Raw genomic sequence first — 16,906 nt, forward strand, 5'->3', positions numbered from 1 at the left:
ATATAATTTTAGTTGTAACATCAAACACCAAATTTATTTTTTTGTGAAAAGTAATATAAATTAATATATATCAAAATATTTCTGAAAATACGATCTTAGATATCAATAACGTGTCGTGTATAATGATACATACAAGTTCGATTCCATGCGCCACCAGTGTGTATCCTAGGGTGACCTCCGCATAAACCTGTCTATGGGAAGACATTTTGTCTAGAGCCACAGCAAACCATATCTGATCCGCATTGCGAATGGGTATAGGTTAAGTTAGTACTTCAGACCAAACCGTGTTTTTTCTCTTTCTGCTATAGCCACCTTGTAGTACTTAATTACAGTACCTCAATAAGTTGTGGGTCCTGATCATGGCGTCGTTATCACCATAGCAGGGTTAGTCAAGAGGTATTTGAGATTTGTCATAACTGTCGTTAGTCTTCTTCCCTTAGCTCGAAGCATAGCTGTTTTACATAGTTTTCTTGATTACATGTAGGTTAAGCGGTGGCAGATTGAACGCTGCCTTCATTGCTAAGGAGGTTGTAGACATGAAATAATGGCTCCAAATATTATCGAGCTCCAATTAATATGCAAGCCATTCAATACACGCTGGTTAGATCTTTGATGCGAGCGCCGGTAGTGGTATTTTTGAACCTACACGGCCGTAGATGACAGCTCGACATCGGCAGCATCGAGATCTGCCACATTTTCTCAAGAAAAGATTACTAGTTTCTCAAACACGTTGAATGGTGTAAATTTGTCGAGCTTCCTCATTTTTATAAAGGGAATAACTGCTCTGAACTCTTGAGCACCAGTAATATTTTTTTTTCTGTATTTTGATTACATAGGAGAGAATTACGCACAGGACTGTGAAAAATGGAAAGAGGAAGGGGAGGCCTTTGCCCAGCAGTGGGATCTTGTAGGATAGATTAGATTAGAATAAATAATTGGCAACACCACGGGCACAACCCCTTAATTAAACCAGGTCACAAAGTTTGTAAAAATCCCAGGAGGTATTTGAGCTTCTGAAAGGACTTAGTTGGCTTGCATAGTCAATAAAAGCACGTATAATGGACCACTTGCGTTTATGCGGAAAACTGAGCCCATTAAAATAACATTACATATGGGACATTCGAGTATTCATTGAGTCAAGTCAGGGGCCTATGGCGGCTCAGTTATAACCCTGACACCAGGGTTGATGGGGTTGGCAATTCACCTCACAATCCACACGATAGAAGAAGAAGAAGAAGATGGGACATTTGGCAGGAGGATGATGATGATATAGTGGAAAGTTTGCCCACTTTACAATAGTGGTCCATACGCGAGGATACGCGGAAAGTCCCCCACGTGTGCTTACGTGTAGAGTTTTGCGGAAACGAGCTCATTTAGCTTAACCATAACAGACCATGGTCCATGGTGGTCATGGTCTGAGGATAGCCCTGTGTAACCTATAGGTTTGGTTTGGAGGTGAACCAATGATCTTCATTTTCACTACCTATTCTCATCGTCAACATTGATTCGACTCCGTTTATCGTTCTGTCAATGTTGCGGGCTACCATTAGACCGGGAATTTTGATAATTCGAAATATCGAATTTTACTTTACTTTAGGGGATTTTGATTGTGGAATGAGTTGTGATCTTTTAAATAGTTTCAGCAAGAAAGAAGTAACACTTACCGGTTTGTGTGATTTTGGTTTAAAAGTACGTAGGTACATCACCTTTATCTCCAGGCCATACTGCCAGGCTAGCCCGAAACATTCCTAATGACTAGTCTTAATATGATTCCTCTTACCTTCATTTGTTAGGGGTGGAAATATTATCATAATTGAATTTGTAAGATTTTGACTGCAAAAATGAACCAAAAGTGGTTTTGATTAGGGGCGTAGTGTAGTGGACATGTGTTTGTAGTGGGCAGCAGTGGTGGTTTTGACCGGTTATTTATGAGTTTTGAGAGTAAAATCATAACAAAAATATCTTATTATCGTCACCTTACACAATATATACGTGTACCATCTTTATATGTATTTATTATTAGAAATTCGTAAAAACATGTATCATTTTACACAATAAAACCGAAAAAATAAGTCATGTTAAACCACTTGACACAAATTCGTTATAGTTTATCGTTTGTGTCAATTGATATAAGTTACGTTTCTTTACTTTTTAAAGAAAATAAATAGAATTTTGCCTTTCTACAACATTATAAAATAAACTTTCTTCCAAGACATTTTGTTTTTTGTAGAATAAGACTGTAAAATTAATAATTGAAATATGATATATCAACGATGACTTTTTTATAGTTATGTGTGTAAAAAGGTATAAGTAGACTTGTATCAATTTACACAATATAAAAGTTGGTGTTAACTGATACATGTAATTTATTTTGATCCTCTACCATTTCTGTTTAGGTTCTAAATATAACTAAATATTAGAAAAGAAACCTTCCATCATCACCTATCGACACATCTAACTTCTGTTCCATTATTCCTTATAAGTCGCGAGCTAGAATATTTTTAACTTTAAACTCGATTTTCTCAAAACTTGAATTTTGGACTTGTATTACTTTTCACCGACGGTACAGAACTGTGGGTGAAGGCAATTTCGCCCATATTGGATGTGGTGACGTCATAGCGCAGGATAAGGAATGGCTAATCGGGCCGATGAAAGTGACCTAGTGTAATGGATGAGGTGTTTTGTCTAGCTAAGTCGAACATTGTTGTATGGTGGTTTTCATCAATACTATTTATACAGCAGCATGTCATGTGGATCCTGTAGGCACTGTCACTTTTTTTTAATTGTTACAAGAAGGTATGTTTAATATTTCAGCATAATATATATATATTTTACTTTTTTATGTATTTTTTTAATTATCTGTATTTTAAATTTTAATACAAATTATATCTGTATAAACGATTACGTTGTCTAACACTGCAAATGTTGTGTGCACCTATAATTGGCTTATGTTATAGTCTAATTCCTGATGTAACTTTTATTTTATTTAATGTTTTATTATATAAGCTGTTGGTGTACCTTTTTTATAAATAAATAAATAAAAACACGTCAGATTCACGTTTGTAAGCAATTTCATGCTTTCGTATCTAATGTCATGAAAGAAATATAAAAGAAATATATATGTATATATATTTACAGTTCTGTGTACCAAGAATCATTGTTTTGTCTTCAGCTACCGATGATGATACTTTTTAAAGATCGAATAATGCTATTAGATGAACAATTTATATGTAAACCAAAACTAATTAAAAATTGTATGACTACTTACAGTTCCTTTAGGTACTTCTCTGCTGCAGCCGCCATGCCCGATACCAGGACTTGAAAGTTGTTAAAGTATAAAATTACACTACCGGTATGAAATTACCCTATCGGTAGCATAAACTTATACCTTATCCGCTATTATGGTTCAGGGTTTGAAAGCGGTTGAGTAAGGTTGTTGATGTTTGCGAGTCGATGGCGATCGAAACTAAATTATGCTAGGGGTATGAAATTATCGGTACCGTTAGCGTAACTTTATTTCCTAACCGTTATCAAGCCGTGATGTATACAGATAGTTCATTCTATTAGAAGGACGTAAATCGCTTAGTCACTTTTTATATATTCCGGATGATAAGCAGTTGGACACGTATGCTATGCCTTTTTTTAACTCCCACTTTAACAGATGATCATTAAAACCCGGAATCGGCCGTATTACTACCTCCTTCCAAATATATCGTACTTATCGTTTGAAACTTAATACAGTGACAATAATAAAGACATTAATGTCACAAAAACAATACGATAAATTACTTTTTAATCCAGTGACCATGTGTGGGCACTCAGGTCTCATTCACAAGTTTAATAAAGTTTAGGGTTCAACGGTTCCTTAAAGAGTTCCGAACAAGTGATTCATGACATTTGCGTGAAATATACAATAAGTCACGTAAAAAAGGTTCCTAAAAGTACTATGCCATATCTCTTTTAACTTAATTTATTGTAAATTTTCTTCAGATGGCTTTAAGTCTCTTTAAATGTCAAATATGATAGTGCGATAAGGTTCTAAAGTGGCTACGATATTGCCCATGACTGTACTTACATAGAACGAAATTTTATTTTTCAAAAAATTCCGATAACGTGGAAACAAAAAACGTGCCTGAATAAAATATGACAGTTCTTATTCCTAGACACGGAACCACGCAATGTGGAGGTAAGCATCCCACACTTGGCCTGTATTTTTACAAGTTTTGCACCAAAACAACAATATTGCATCTTGATAGCGCATTTATTAAGTACTCGATTATAAAAGTGCTGTTTGGTGTCGGCATTTTATTGTAAACTGACTTATTTGGTATTTTGATGAGCTGTGTTATGTTTTCCACCCACTGACTTACGTGAGACATTTCACTAAACAGTTGAGTGGGTACAAGAGGTATCGCTATTTTATTTTATTTTCTAATTTTTAATTTTAAGTACTTATTTTTGAAGTTCAACCTCAGAACCATTGCCACACACATAAGATAAGATAAGATTCTTTATTTGCCATAAATGCAGTGTGACAGATGTTACAAAAAAATATAGTTTACCGTGCATTTAGATTACATAAATAATGCAAAATTTATAAAATTTAAAATATAAAAGTGTCAATACAAAGGTCCTATTATGAAATTAGCTGTTGTACAGATTTAAATAAATGTCATTAAATTAATTCACATTCACCAAATTCAAATTAATAAAAGTCAATAAAAATTATAGAAAACTAATAAAATAAAAATAGAAGTATAACAAAATTATTTTTCATTCAACAATAAATGTAAACCTATTTTTTTTAATATGTACATATTCTTTTGTTTATACAAAGATCGAGATGTAATTTTTACTGGGACACACCATTAACATAATATAATTTCTTTTTTAACATTTATAAGAAGAAGCACAACCAAAACAGCTATAATAAACAATGGTAAAATATATCTTTGTGCCAAAGTTGACATCTGATATTGATATCTTAATTTAAATAACATAACTTATGCTTATGCTTATGTTACTTATGCTCCCGACTATATTCCAATTGGGGAAGTCGGAGTTATATCCGCCTCAAGATCAACTAAGTACAGTCATGAGCAATATAATGTACCCACTTTAGGACACTGTCGCACTAACATATTTGACATTTAGTGAGACTTACAGTTCAATTAGTCAAAAAAGTTAATGTGACATGATACCAAAGTGTATACATATTAATGCTCTAGACCGTACCGACACCTCAGTGAGCTTTCTGTTAGACTGAGCCGACTGTATTAGTGATAACTGCACTTAAACTAATAACTCTTTACTTAAGTAAGTTAAATATCCATATTTATGTACCATTTTGGCTTTACACCCCCTATTCACACTATAATATACCATAATGTCGATAGCGTGTAGTAAAATGAGTCAAATCGTAACGGGTTTTGGAACTGTCCTCAAGTTCATATAAGGGATTTATTATGGCGCATAAATTCATATGGTGAGCGATCGTAAATTAAGTCGTATTCTAACTTCGTAAGCGGTCTTTGAACTTCGCTATTGGCCTTATAAAGTTATGGTCAATGGTCAAATTAATATAAAGTTGTTTATGTTCGGAACTCTGAACCTTTAATATTGTAACGAGAATTAAATTGTAGGTATAAAGCTATTATGTTTTAACAGACTTATCTACTTACCTGCATTTCTGCAGTTTTGTTGTCAGTTGGGGGGTTAAAAATGCCACATTGAAGCAATTCATCTAAAAAAGCAATATTGCAATTTTACATTTGTTTGCATTGTGCACTTACTTTTACATGCTCAAATGTCAAATTATTGCTTTTTTAGATGAATTGTTAGATGTGGCCTTTTAACCTAACCCCCCTGTTGGCAGCATTTCTGTTGATATAATCCCTATCGCAGTAGATAAAAGCCACGAGTCACAAAACTACCTACTTGCAACCACTGCCGGCATTTGTGTATAAAATATCCAAATGGTACTGAACAGCTTGTAGGTTTTACGTTCGTTGTCTTCATCTTGTCTTTAATAACTTTAGGCACATACATTTCGGACCCACGATATCCCTGAATAGATCAAGGTGTATGTTAAAACATTGATTGTATCTATTCATCTTATACTCGTAACATATTTATTTTTTATAAAATGAAAAATAATAAGTATTCCGTGAAAATTTTTAATTATATTTATTTTACTTTCAGCATTAAGTACTAGAATGTTTATTCTCCCACAACAACTTAGTGCAAAAAAAGCTGTACTAAATCGGCAGTACAGTTTATATAGAGCCATTATTCATGTGTTGACCCGGCTCTACTCGTATTTATCTTGTTTTCTATTAAGGCTAGCCGGCGTCGTTGTATATTGCCACGATTTTTCTTATCTCAGGCCAACACAGTAAATTATCTTATATTTTATCTCTAAAGCATTTAAGTACTTCGAGCCTCTGCTAAAACGAGTTTTAAGGGAAGTCTTTAGAAGTTGTACACATAAAATTATTTGCGTTAAACATGTTTTTATAAGTCGAGATTCGTTTAGATTATGCATGTAGCTTGTAAACCATTATTAACTTGTGTTGTAAGTAGTTGGTCAAATAATCATTGTATCAAAAAGGTACAGTTGATACTATAATGTTCATTACTCTCAGATTTACAACAAGGCTTTTAGAAGAATTTCTAACTAAAACAAATATTTAATAATAAACATATTTAATTGAAATAATTATTATTTTGTTCCCAAATCTCCACAATTGATAAATATAAAATAATGTAAAATATATTTGAGATCATAATTACTGTAATTTAAAAAATATATTTAAATAATGTGTACCAATAATTTCTAAATTAATATACTGTAATTACATATTAGTTTACATAGGACTCAAAAGATAAATACTAACCAGGTAAAAGTCAACACATATTTTATTGCATAAAATACAATTACATTTAAATAAAACATTGATAACTAGTTGTACTTCAGATGCTTCGTTTTCATCGAATGGCAAGTAGAATCCTTAATTTAAATACTTCAAACACGTGCCCTTTTCCATACAAGTAACTAACATTATACAACTTCATTCCACTAGTAAACCTAGTGACCCCGTTTAGACTTGCATATTTCTGCATATACCAAACAGATTTCTGACAGTTTGACTTCACTTATAGACCTTAGGTGAATACGAGTATTAAACTGTTTACAGTTAAGATCGTGAAAAGATAGTAAAGTTGAAGGCTTAATATTCCTAAACTGTGAATAGTCATTTAATGGACTGTAGAACAATGTTGAATATCGCGTCACTCTGAATACTGAAGCTTATTGCTCTTGAAAACTCGACCATCAATGACATCCTTTGCCTCATAAAACCCTACCAAATCATATTTATGCGCTTAAGTTTTGTCACAATCCACTAATACACTTTTAACTAAACTTGCGTACTTGCAGTATCTAAACGGGGCATCAACCTAACATTTCTCTGGCAAACATTCCCTCGCTGACTTGTTAATCGTTCCATATTGATTTAAAAACTAATTTAAACTTATCTAAGAAGTATTGTTACCACGGAGATAGGAGCTAGCATAGGAAGAATTCTTTGTTATCCATAGTGAGACACGGCGAGGGCCGGGGCTGCTGCGTAGTGGGCCACTGGAGCTACCGCTACCTGTAATACAAACAAATAGTTAAGTACATACATAAGATCACGCCTATTTCCCGTTGGGATAGGCAGAGACCACGGAATTCCACTTACACACTTCTTTGTCTTTTCTTTTTTTTCATTTGCTTTTTTTTATATTAAATTATCCGAAGCCGAAGCCGTTCAGACAGGCAGTCGCTTCTGTAAAAAACCAGATCTGTCAAATTTTCAAGTAAGTGGACCCTGTGTAAAACGGGACAATGCTAGGGAGATGGTGATATTCAATTATCAATCACATTCTCAAATAGTGTTTCAACTCAAAAAGAATAAAACTTGGACGAAAATAATAACCTGAACGAAACGCAACCTCTAATGGCGAGAATTACGGTACTTCCTTTATCTGAAAGGCAATACCTAAATGCAGTCATTTTTCAAATATAATAAAAATCTTCTATATTATATCTACGATGCAACCACGGAATAGAAGAAAGAAGTTGGAAAGGCCCTAACGCGCATTTTTTTATGAGAACCGCTGTCGCCGCTTTAACTCTATTCTCTTTTACTACTACTCCTGCAAACAAATAACGACGATAGCTCTACTGCTTTTCAAAGTCCATAGCCACTTTACCGGCAATATATATTTTATGTAATAGGCTGCAATTTCGTCGTCGATCGTACTAAGGTTTTTAGCTTTCCTGTCTTCTTCTCCTATCGTGTGGGTTATGAGGTGGAGTACGACCCCATCACCCTGGTGTCAGGGTTACTATTGAGCCGCCAAAGGCCCCTGACATGGCTCAAGTATCGACTACTTACTTACATCAGTAAGTAGTAACAGGGACCAACGGCTTAACGTGCCTTCCGAAGCACAGATCATTTTACTTTCGGACAATCTGGTGATCAGCCAGTAATGTCCTAACCAAACTAGGGACCACAAAGTATTTTTTGTGATATGTCCCCACCGGGAATCGAACCCGGGACCTCCGGATCGTGAGCCCAACGCTCAACCACTAGACCACGGAGCTTTCCTGTGATAAGGAGGGAGATGGATGCAAGGATACACTGCAGACAAGGATACACAAGACGACCGTTTAATATGTTTTCGCGGAGCTTCGTGAGTCGTAAAGTTTGCGGACGAGTGGAATGCAAAGTTGAAGTATGAACTATTCAGCTCAACTTGTATGGCGTGCGTTTCGCGCTCGCTTGGCCCTTCCAACCTCTATCTTCCGTGGATGCAACTAATCATTCATCAGCTTTCATTCACAATCGTACTAGGCAATAACGTACTTATTTCAATATACCTACATCCAATATTTCTTTCGCTAAACAGTTTTCGTCATATCTTATTAACGTTTACATAACACAAATGTATTTGCAAGTCAAATAGGTCAATAGGCTGCTCATTCATTGAATGTCTAGGCATAAAATATTTAAACAGCGTCGAGTGCCTATTTACGTCTAGTATTATTGCCTATAGGATTATTATGACAACGATTCAGAATTTATTTATTCCGCATACCCTAACCGAAGTGAAATGCAATGGTTGAATACACACAGCCTTGGGTTGAGGTTCATAGAAATTGACATGGTTGAATACAAATTGATTATTTCTCGATAATATTTCCAAACAATGGATTTGTGTTAAAATGCGTATTTACTACGCAATGTTCCGCAGGTAATTGTGTTTGTAAAATATTGATTTGTTTATGACCAAGCTTAGAGGAACGATAATGCTATTTGACGAACACATTTTCGGATCAAATATTCGAAACGATATTTGAGGTTAGCGTGTTATTCAATGTGACTAATGTATAGCTTCAAACCACAAGTCTTATTCCCAAATCGAAGAGCTTTTATTATTCAATATTAACATATTGTAGATGACAAGAATTGTATTATTAAAATAGTATTTATTTTCCTACAATGTCAATTTATTATGCAAAAATTATATCAAGTTGTAGAAGAAAACCTACAAGGCGATGACCTTTCTTCGTCTTGCGATGGATGTACATCTGACTAACCCAATTGGGAATAAAGTCGTGAGCTTATGTTGTGAAAACCTATATGCCCGAGAGGTTTAGAGGATTTAATTAGCTTTCTATCAACCTTTAGGTGTTTATACTCCATGACCCCTCAATTCATTAAATATAATGGATGATCAGTAACGAATCGTTTATAGGCTGTTCATGTATGTACACAGAACTCTACGCATCGGCGCAAAAGTACAAATACCAGTCCCGTCAAAGTGTCAAGGCAGACATATCATTAAGCAAACAGCTTACTTTACCAAGTGTTTTTCTTAGAAGCCCGTGTTTCACCTTATTGGGGAAATTTGGAAAATGTTGGCCAAGATTCACGGGCCAGCTCGTTACCTTATATGCCTACGCCTTATTAGCGTTTTGCGTAAGCAACTCGCAATATTCGAGAAATCGAGTTTGTGTAATATTCTGTCCCCAACTACCTAAGTCTAAGTACTTTATATCTTGTTCGCTTAGATCACGTGGGACGCGTAGGTTATATAGAATTCTATATAATTGAGACTGGGACACCGGCTTATTATTTTTTTTAATTATGATTAATTAAAACATTTTAAATTGTTCCGGATTATTTCTCGAGGAGCGCCGGTTCGAATCCCGGTACCGGTCTTCCACTAATCAATTATTAATTTATCTTAAGTGCAGTTTTCACTGACACAATTGGCTTGATCATTATAGACGTCGATACGGCTCATCGCCTTTTATATTGGTCTAATAGAAAGCACGGTGAGAGGTAATTAGTTCATCTTGCGACGGATTTACCTCTGACTACCCCTATTGCGATATAGTCGTAAACTTATGTTCTTGTTAAGACACAAATTCATGTCGAAATGCAAAGAGATTCTTTTAAAAAACCTGCAATAACTGTTGCTGGAGATGGTGACTCGAATGATGACGTTTTATAAGGCGTATTTCATAGTACAGTCATGAGCAATATGATGTACCCACTTTAGAACCCTGTCGGACTATTATATTTGTCATTTAATGAGACTTACGGTTTAATTTGTCAAAAAACTTAATGTGACATGGTTTCAAAGTGTATACATATTAGTACTCGTGACCGTACATAATTACATTAGAACGTTGGAAGGTGCATTATAAAATTATCTTTTTTTTGTAAAGCCCCCAACTGCAATCAATCCTGACAGCTTACACTATGAGACACTAAAGAAAATGCTTGACACCATTGTCTCAGAAAACCACGTTTCTACATTTCCTGGACTATAGGTATACAAAAGATGTATTTACGTATATGTAATAATAATTACAATTTCTATTGCGTAGTTTCGAACTCAGAGCTGCGATTATATTTTAGCACCTCATAACTTGGTGGCCATAAACATTATAATGCCAGTGTATAAACAGGCATTTTGTTTCATAAATTGAAGTGGTAATTAAAAACAAATAATTCTATGAATTACTGATATTCGAACTTTATCGGGTTTTTGGATCATCTGTAAGAGCGATAGGCTGATCCCCTATCATCATACGGTTTATCATTATCCACCTTAGGACTATGTATCAAAAGTGGCTGCAAATAGTTTCTTGATTATTTGTAATTCTGCCCACCCCTTCGGGGAATACGGGCGTGAGTTTATGTATGAATGTATGTATCGGTGTATTTAAAGTGCAATTATCACTAACATAATTGGCTCGACTATTGTAGACGGCGATACGGCTCACTGCGTTGGACTAACAAAAAGCTCGGTGAAGTGGGTATTCAGTTCATCTTGCGATGAATGTACCTCTAAATAACTCAATGGGCAATATAGTCGTGAGCTTATGATATGTGTTTGGAATAATTATGTACCCGAGTAACAAGAAAATAGGTAATTAACAAGTTAAATTTTAACAACGCCATCTATATTATTTTTGGTGAACGTAGCCTGGAAAGTCCCCTCATTACGCCACTGCGACCAATGCGATGTCAAAAATGTTATTGTATTTTTTTTTGTCTGAAAAATGCAGTGATGATCCTCAGTCCTAATGTTCATCACTGTTATGCACGTTACAGCGAAGAAATAAATACACTATGCTTCGATGTATCTTCTTGCGATGTGTTAACATCGCGAAAATACTAAATTGCGATGTAGGATACTGCGATAGATTAAAACTGCGGTTTTTTTTTTTATCGCCTATAGGTATTAAACTCATAAAAAGAGAAAAATATAAACACAGACTGCGAGCCCATCGCGAAATTAAGTCTTGCTTGCACGATAATTATTAAGATTTCCGCCTCTAACAGCGGCTGAGCATAATTATTAGCGTAAATTATGTAGTACTTACCGGGTGCACCGCATGTCCGGTCTTGTGGACGACGGCATTGAAACCGTTGTGGTCGTCCGCTGCATATGACACCGTGCGGGTAGAGCCATCGGGTTCCACTAGTGAATAACTGCCTGTGGACAAACATGATATACAATTAGTGACTTTCCAGGCTCCGTACCCAAAAACATATTGTATAGCGTTGTATAGATTTCAGCATCTCCCTAGCATTATCCTGTTTTTCACATTACCCGCTTATATAATAACCTGAAAATTTGACAGGTCCGGTTTTCTACAGAAGCGACTGCCTGTCTGACCTTCCAACCCGCGAAGGGAAAACCAGCCCAATACAGGTTAGGTCACATACCCCAAAAATTGCATTTCTCGGGAAAGTGGGTTTCCTTACGATGTTTTCATTTTCATTGATAATCATTTATGATCCAAACATGAATTCGAAAACAAATTTGAAGATCATTGGTTTAGGCCTGGGCTGGATTCGAACCGTTTTACAGATTTACCGTGATAATTAGGTAATTATCTGACCGATAGTTACCCGAGCTCATTGCTCGGGTACATAATTATTCTAAAATATAGTGTAATAGCAGAGGCATATTTTAAAATAATCATTGCTTGATATTTGGATCAGATACGTATAGAATTATGTTGCTAGCTATATTACTTCTCTTTATTTTGATCAGACTAATAATGGGTGGAAGATGTATCGAGCCTGGGTGTAATAACAAGGGTCATCATTTATACCCATAAACAAAGATAAAAGATGCATATGTATGTTATCTATGAAATTAGAAGGTTAAACAAAAGCAATTCCCTCGTTCCTCATTAAAAACCTGACCTGTCAAATCTTCAGATAAGCTTTCAGCTGAAAAGTAAAATTTCCGGACGGTTTATTCTGAACGGTCCTTTTTTGAAAATCAGGACTTTCCAAATTTAGAAATGGGAGCCTCGGGATAAGTCCAAACCTGTAATCTCGTATAGAGACTTGGCTCAATAAACTTCCGCTGAAACCAAAACTTTTTAAAAACTTTACCTTTAACAACATCCCCGTCTCTCTCTTCTTGCTGGGACTTGATGTCTCCGGTGTGCGGATCTTTGACGCCGTAGTTGAACGCGTATTTTGGGTATGCCTGCAAACACACGGTCAGGTTACATGCAAACGGCTGATTAACTGTTTTTGATTTCATATATTATATGTCTTTAATTACAATAAAATAGAACAAATGAATATACTGGAGTGATATTAAAAATTGAAGCTTAATAATGACCAGTAAGATAGAGTTATGCTACAGAATTTATATGACAACGTTGCGATATCGTCATAAGAGTATGTTTAGTTGACCACCAGAGTTGATTGACAACTCAACGATTCTGTCATATCGTAGTAGTTTTTCAGACACAATAGTTAAACAATCATATTAGAGCCGTGCGATTAAGGCACATGTATACATTGATATAATATGTTACTATGGCTAGAATAACTAGAGTTGAGGCAATACAGCAAATACATCTGCTTTCTAACGCGCATTAGATCACTAATCTTCTGCGATACAAACACTTAGTGTGAATTTGATCTATTCTGCTGTACAGGCATAAAGTTCAACTGAGTAAATCGTATTGTCTTGGCCCAGCGGTGAATATTTACAAAACAAACCATAACATTATGAATAAACTGTGTGTTTATACTAACAACAGGCTCAGCCACGGCGACGGGTGCGTGCGCGACGGCGACCGGCGCGTGCAGCAGCGGCGCATGCGCGTAGTACTGCGGCAGCGACACCGCGCTGCCTACGTACGCTAGCAGTACGAGTATCTAACGAACAAACAAATCACATAAATGGCCTTTATATATTATACATATTTTAGGTCTCACTATTTGGAACATCGTCTTCCTAGCGTCATCCCGTTTTCACAGGGTCCGTTTACCAAATCTGAAGATTTAACAGGTCTATAGAAGGGACTGCCTGTCTAACCTTCCAACCCGCAAAGAAATACCAGCCTAATACAGGTTAGGTTATATACCTACCAACCGCATTTCTCGGGAATGTATCTCACTATTCGGAACATAAATAATTAATGTCACGTACTTACAGAGAAGGAAAACATCACAAACAAACCCACGTACCCCAGTAATGATCTTTCGGAGGTACTTAAACAACCTAACCTGTAGGTAATTCGGCCGTTGGCTTTGGATTGGAAGGTCAGATGATAAAGATGACATAATTTCTGCGTGAAACATATTACAAACATACAAACATATTACAAAAAATATTACAAACGGATATCAAAAAAAGACATAAGTAGGTACCTACATCTATTGTCATCCGTAGCACGTTAAGTCTCAAAAAATGGTTTAAGTAACTAAGGAAAATATAAGTGATAAAGATGTAAGTATACTTAATAATTATGTCATTCATCTATACGAAATCTATGCTTATGAAAATGTCATTTACTTACCCACATAGTTGCGCCTGCGTCGTGCGAACGTGTCCCGCGCGCACTCTCCTCGCCTATAAATACTATGGGACCCCACCATACTGCACTGCGATGCACTTGCACTTTACTGCACGTTGGCTGTTAAGGGGCCGATTTGGGTATTTAGTAGCTAGAGTATCGGAAAGGTAACAATGTCGGCAAGGATCAATACTGTTTCATCGCCTTGCAGTCAATGAAAAAATTAGAAAAAGTGTACCATCGTATCGATTTGAGTATATATCAGATTCATGAATTCATCATATCACTAAGGCCACATACCTCCGAAACGCGTCCTCGGGAATGTGGGTTTCTTCACAATATTTTCCTACACGGCTGAGCAGGCGATGATCATTTATGATCAAAACATGAATTCGGAAAAGTTTTCACAAATCATTGGTTTAGGCTCGTCCTCAATTCGAACGTGTGACCTCACAGTGGAGTCAAGCGTTTTTCCAGCTGGGCTACCACAGCTTGCTTGTAATATTCATCACGTGATTATATCAAAACAGTTGACTAACTTTTGTGTGGAATATCTTTCTATATTCAAAAATCAGGCGCAATAAAATACAAATATAACGGTGGTAGTAAAAGGTTGATGTCTATTACCGGCGCAGGTGGCAATTGCAAAACTTCCAACTGATACCAATCCATATGTTGACAGATATAAATCTATCACTGTCCGATTACGAAAGCTTCTCAGAATCAGGCCCTAAGGTCCATTTAGATAAAGCTAGCAAGCGGAAAGTGTTACAATAATGGTAAGATTGGCAGAAGTACATTCATCGCAAGATGAACTAGGTAGGTTAGGACCCACACCTTACCGAGCTTTCTGTTAGTCGAACGTGAGCCGCTAGTCCGGTAATTAGGTATACCAAGTAAGATATTAACATAAAAATTGCATTCACGTTCTATATTCAAAGATTAAATCGTTAAAGAAATCAACGTTTCATCAATATCATAAAATAAAAAGTGTTATTATTATTATAATATCGTCTATTATGAAACCACGAGTCCACAAACTAGAATTTATTAGCTGCTAATTTCAAACTTGTCAACAAGAAAGCAGAAAGGTGTTGCTTTTAACTGATACACATTAATAATATCTTGTCGCCTAATGGTGAAAACCACGTAAGCGCCATTTTGAAAAATCACATTCGGTTGTGATTTTTGCAAAATAGACACGCTAGTTTCATTCCAGTAAAAAAAATGGGGTCGCAATTTTTCCCCTGATTGAAAATAATCAAAGAAGAAGAATGTTTTAATAAAGAAAATAACATCAGTTTCCTTTTTAATTCGGTTACGTGTGTTCGACTAAGTCGTGGCCAGATCATAAAATTGATCATCATGATGTGTTCGACCATTTCATAAAATGGTCATATTTCATTTCGTTGAAACGTCAACGTTTAATGATATATCAATCAACGTTTGGCCATATCGTTAATGTAGGCGGTGTCCATGCTATGTGGTGTAATAAAAATGCGAATAGTCGATTAATTTCTTAGGTTCAAAATTATGTACCTATTCGATATAGAAAATTGAACATTTACATTGATTCATCGATTATAATATCAATCAAGTTTTAAATATAATCGACACCAGCGCCACTATCGGTGGATAATGTTACTAATTTTACGATATGATTGCCAACGTTTGGCCATATCATGAAGTAATCATGCATTTAGTTGCTCATATCGTTAAACGTTTTGTGTTCATTGATCTGGCTAAACTACATCATGATGTGGCCAACGAATGATATTCTATTTCATGAAATATGACCATTTCATGAAATGATCGAGCACACCATGAAATGATCAATTCTATGATCTGGCCACGACAACTATAAGACGACGATATATAACTAGATTGAAATATATAAGTGTAAATATATAAGTGTATTCCTTCCCCACTCCGAGCCGCGATGACCCCATGACTGAACGCGTGGCTTGCATCCTAAAGGTTGCAGATTCAAATCTCGCTGTATACATCCTCATATATACCTATACACCTCTGCATTGTGTTTTCTCATTCAATTACGAGCCATGAATTGATGTCACGTGCTAGATATTGAAGGAAAACATCATATATAAAATATTATGCTGGAGAAATGTACCATTGTTGGCATATAAATTGTCTTAATAAGTGTATTTTTGTTGTTAATAAATATTATATTATTATTTTGTTCATGACATTAATGTCTTTGCAGTATTATAACAATTGGAGCTAAAATCTATACTTATAATAAATCTGTAGAGAGGTCAATTCTGTACATTAAATATTTTTTCAAAATAACTATTAGGGGGTGATAAGTGATCGATACTGATGCCAAAAATGCAATCAGTAAAATTTTTGTCTGTCTGTCTGTCTGTCTGTCTGTCTGTCTGTCTGTCTGTCTGTCTGTCTGTCTGTCTGTCTGTCTGTCTGTATGTTCCTTATAGAAACAAAAACTACTGGACGGATTTTAATGAAACTTGGTACAATTATTCTTCACAC

General features: G+C 35.6%; 1 protein-coding gene across 1 annotated transcript; it reads right to left on the bottom strand.

The window, feature by feature from the left end:
* Positions 1 to 6,900: 6,900 nt before the first annotated feature.
* Positions 6,901 to 14,435, bottom strand: LOC126367119 (cuticle protein 8-like). Its single transcript, XM_050010530.1, has 5 exons — positions 14,399 to 14,435; positions 13,632 to 13,754; positions 12,975 to 13,071; positions 11,948 to 12,060; positions 6,901 to 7,655 (listed from the first exon to the last, which is right to left on the bottom strand). The coding sequence occupies exons 1-5, from the start codon at positions 14,402 to 14,404 to the stop codon at positions 7,590 to 7,592; spliced, it is 405 nt and encodes a 134-aa protein (XP_049866487.1). The 5' UTR covers positions 14,405 to 14,435; the 3' UTR covers positions 6,901 to 7,589.
* Between the last annotated feature and the right edge of the window lie 2,471 nt (positions 14,436 to 16,906).

The sequence above is a fragment of the Pectinophora gossypiella genome, chromosome 5 (genome assembly GCF_024362695.1).
Source record: "Pectinophora gossypiella chromosome 5, ilPecGoss1.1, whole genome shotgun sequence".
NCBI lineage: Eukaryota > Metazoa > Arthropoda > Insecta > Lepidoptera > Gelechiidae > Pectinophora > Pectinophora gossypiella.